The following is a 1,776-nucleotide window of genomic DNA, read 5'->3' on the forward strand; positions in this document are numbered from 1 at the left end:
TTAGAAAACTGTGTAGTGTCAAAAGGGATAGAACCACCAGTATCCAAGCAATGTCGTCAACTAGGCAATAAAATGTTCTACTGAATTTCTTCTTTGTCTAATTACTGCATACACTGGTAGCAACTTTTACGTGAGGAAAGGTGTCAGGAGACACTCCGTTTATTTCTTCTTACAACAGAACAGGAAATCAACCTAACGTGGGCCCTATTTTACACTGACAGTTTTAAACAATGTCACTTCTACACTGAAAGGACTAAACAAAAGTGTTTACAGGCATCAGACAATAACGATTGGTCAGTAGACCTTCACAGGGCTTTGCGGTGATACTCAGCAGAAGCCACTTGGTAATCTCTGGCAGTAAACAGCGAAGCAGAATTCTTTGCCAGATGCTTAAGGAAATCATGCAAATAGCCCAGCAGTAATGACAGGCTTTTCTCATCGAGGGGCATATAGGCCAACATTGCCCCAATTCTCACAAATAATCTCAGTAGGTGTGGTACCCCATAGATATGTGACACTGGTGCATCAGGGTGAGCCAGCAGGATCTCAGCATACTGGGGCCTTTCAAACTCGTAGAGCAGCTGAGTGCCCAGCATCACATTGAAATACTCTTTTATCCCGCCCACAACTTCATCAACTGCATACTCCTTATTATCAGCACTTGGCTGGGACTTGGTACACTTGGCATACTCCTCAAGAATGGCATCTGCATTCTCTTTAGCAGGAAGTTGGAACAACTGCTTCTGCCTAGTAACCAAGTCCCAGTCCTCCACCAGCCATGGCTTTAATTCTTCAGGAATCTTTACTTCCACTTCCACTCTGTTCTTCTTCAACGTCGCCTCACTTTCCTCAGTGGCATCAACTAGTGCACTTTCCTTTCGTGGGGGCTGGGGCATTTCGCTGCTACTGCCACCATCTCCATTGCCAAGAGTCTTCTGCTGGTTCTTCCTTGTCTTCTGCACTGAATCAGAAGGGGGGTTCTCAGCAGGGCGACCCCCCCATCTTCCTGGAACAGCTGGTTCAACATTCTCTTCCTGGGAACCAGCTGATTCCTTTCCTGAGGCAGCTCCTCTCATCTGACATCTCTGCATGTTGCTTCGAATTGGTTTCTCAGAGTTGTCTTCTTCAGCAGGTTGTCCAAGAGTTTCAGAAGCCTGCTTTCTGGAACTCAACCCTGTTTCTAGTCCATCCTACACTCTTCTTTCTTTCCCTTCCAAGGATTCCTAGCAATTTCCAGGGCAGAGGCTTACAGATCTCCTAGGGTGGTCTGGAAGGATAAAGTGGGAATACAACCCTGTATTCTGCAAGCAGGAATGTAAACAGGTTCCGCAACCAGGGTCAGATCTCCGATCATTTACTGCACAGCAAAGATAGCTTTTCTGAGGATGACCTGAGAGGAGAATCCAGTTCTTTGCAGCAGCCGACATGTGATCACTGCCGCTCCTCCAACCTTAAACAGGGGAAAAAGGTTACATGATTCAGCTAGCCAGAAGAACCAGGGAGCAAAATCCATATGGAATGCTGAGCTAACTGTTCTGTTGCTGAGTTCTAAGGATAAAACCCGAAGAGTTGGGCTGAGGCTAGCAATAACATTTTGGATGCCACATTCGGACATCAGATCTCATTCTATAATCCTGTGGGCTATTTTCTGTTTCTTTGAGGCCAGGGTTTCTCTTTGAATGTATTGGACACCTGGCTGTCTTGGAGTTCGCTTTGTAGACCAGGGTGGCCTCCAACTCACAGAGATCTGCTTGCTTCTGTCCTTGTAAATTTTTA

The 1,776-nt window shown here is 46.1% G+C and overlaps 1 protein-coding gene across 1 annotated transcript; it reads right to left on the bottom strand.

Moving 5' to 3' along the window:
* Nucleotides 1-305: 305 nt before the first annotated feature.
* On the bottom strand, nucleotides 306-1,076 carry LOC132650152 (mortality factor 4-like protein 2). Its single transcript, XM_060375765.1, has 2 exons — nucleotides 1,017-1,076; nucleotides 306-956 (listed from the first exon to the last, which is right to left on the bottom strand). The coding sequence occupies exons 1-2, from the start codon at nucleotides 1,074-1,076 to the stop codon at nucleotides 306-308; spliced, it is 711 nt and encodes a 236-aa protein (XP_060231748.1).
* Nucleotides 1,077-1,776: the final 700 nt, after the last annotated feature.

The sequence above is a fragment of the Meriones unguiculatus genome, chromosome X, assembly GCF_030254825.1.
Source record: "Meriones unguiculatus strain TT.TT164.6M chromosome X, Bangor_MerUng_6.1, whole genome shotgun sequence".
Classification (NCBI taxonomy): Eukaryota; Metazoa; Chordata; class Mammalia; order Rodentia; family Muridae; genus Meriones; species Meriones unguiculatus.

Coding starts and splice junctions, on each gene's coding strand:
- LOC132650152 (XM_060375765.1), bottom strand. CDS start 1,076: ATGAGAGGAGCTGCCTCAGGAAAGGAATCAGCTGGTTCCCAGGAAGAG. Junction 957..1,016: donor AGGAAGAGAATGTTGAACCA/GCTGTTCCAGGA, acceptor GATTCAGTGCAG/AAGACAAGGAAGAACCAGCA.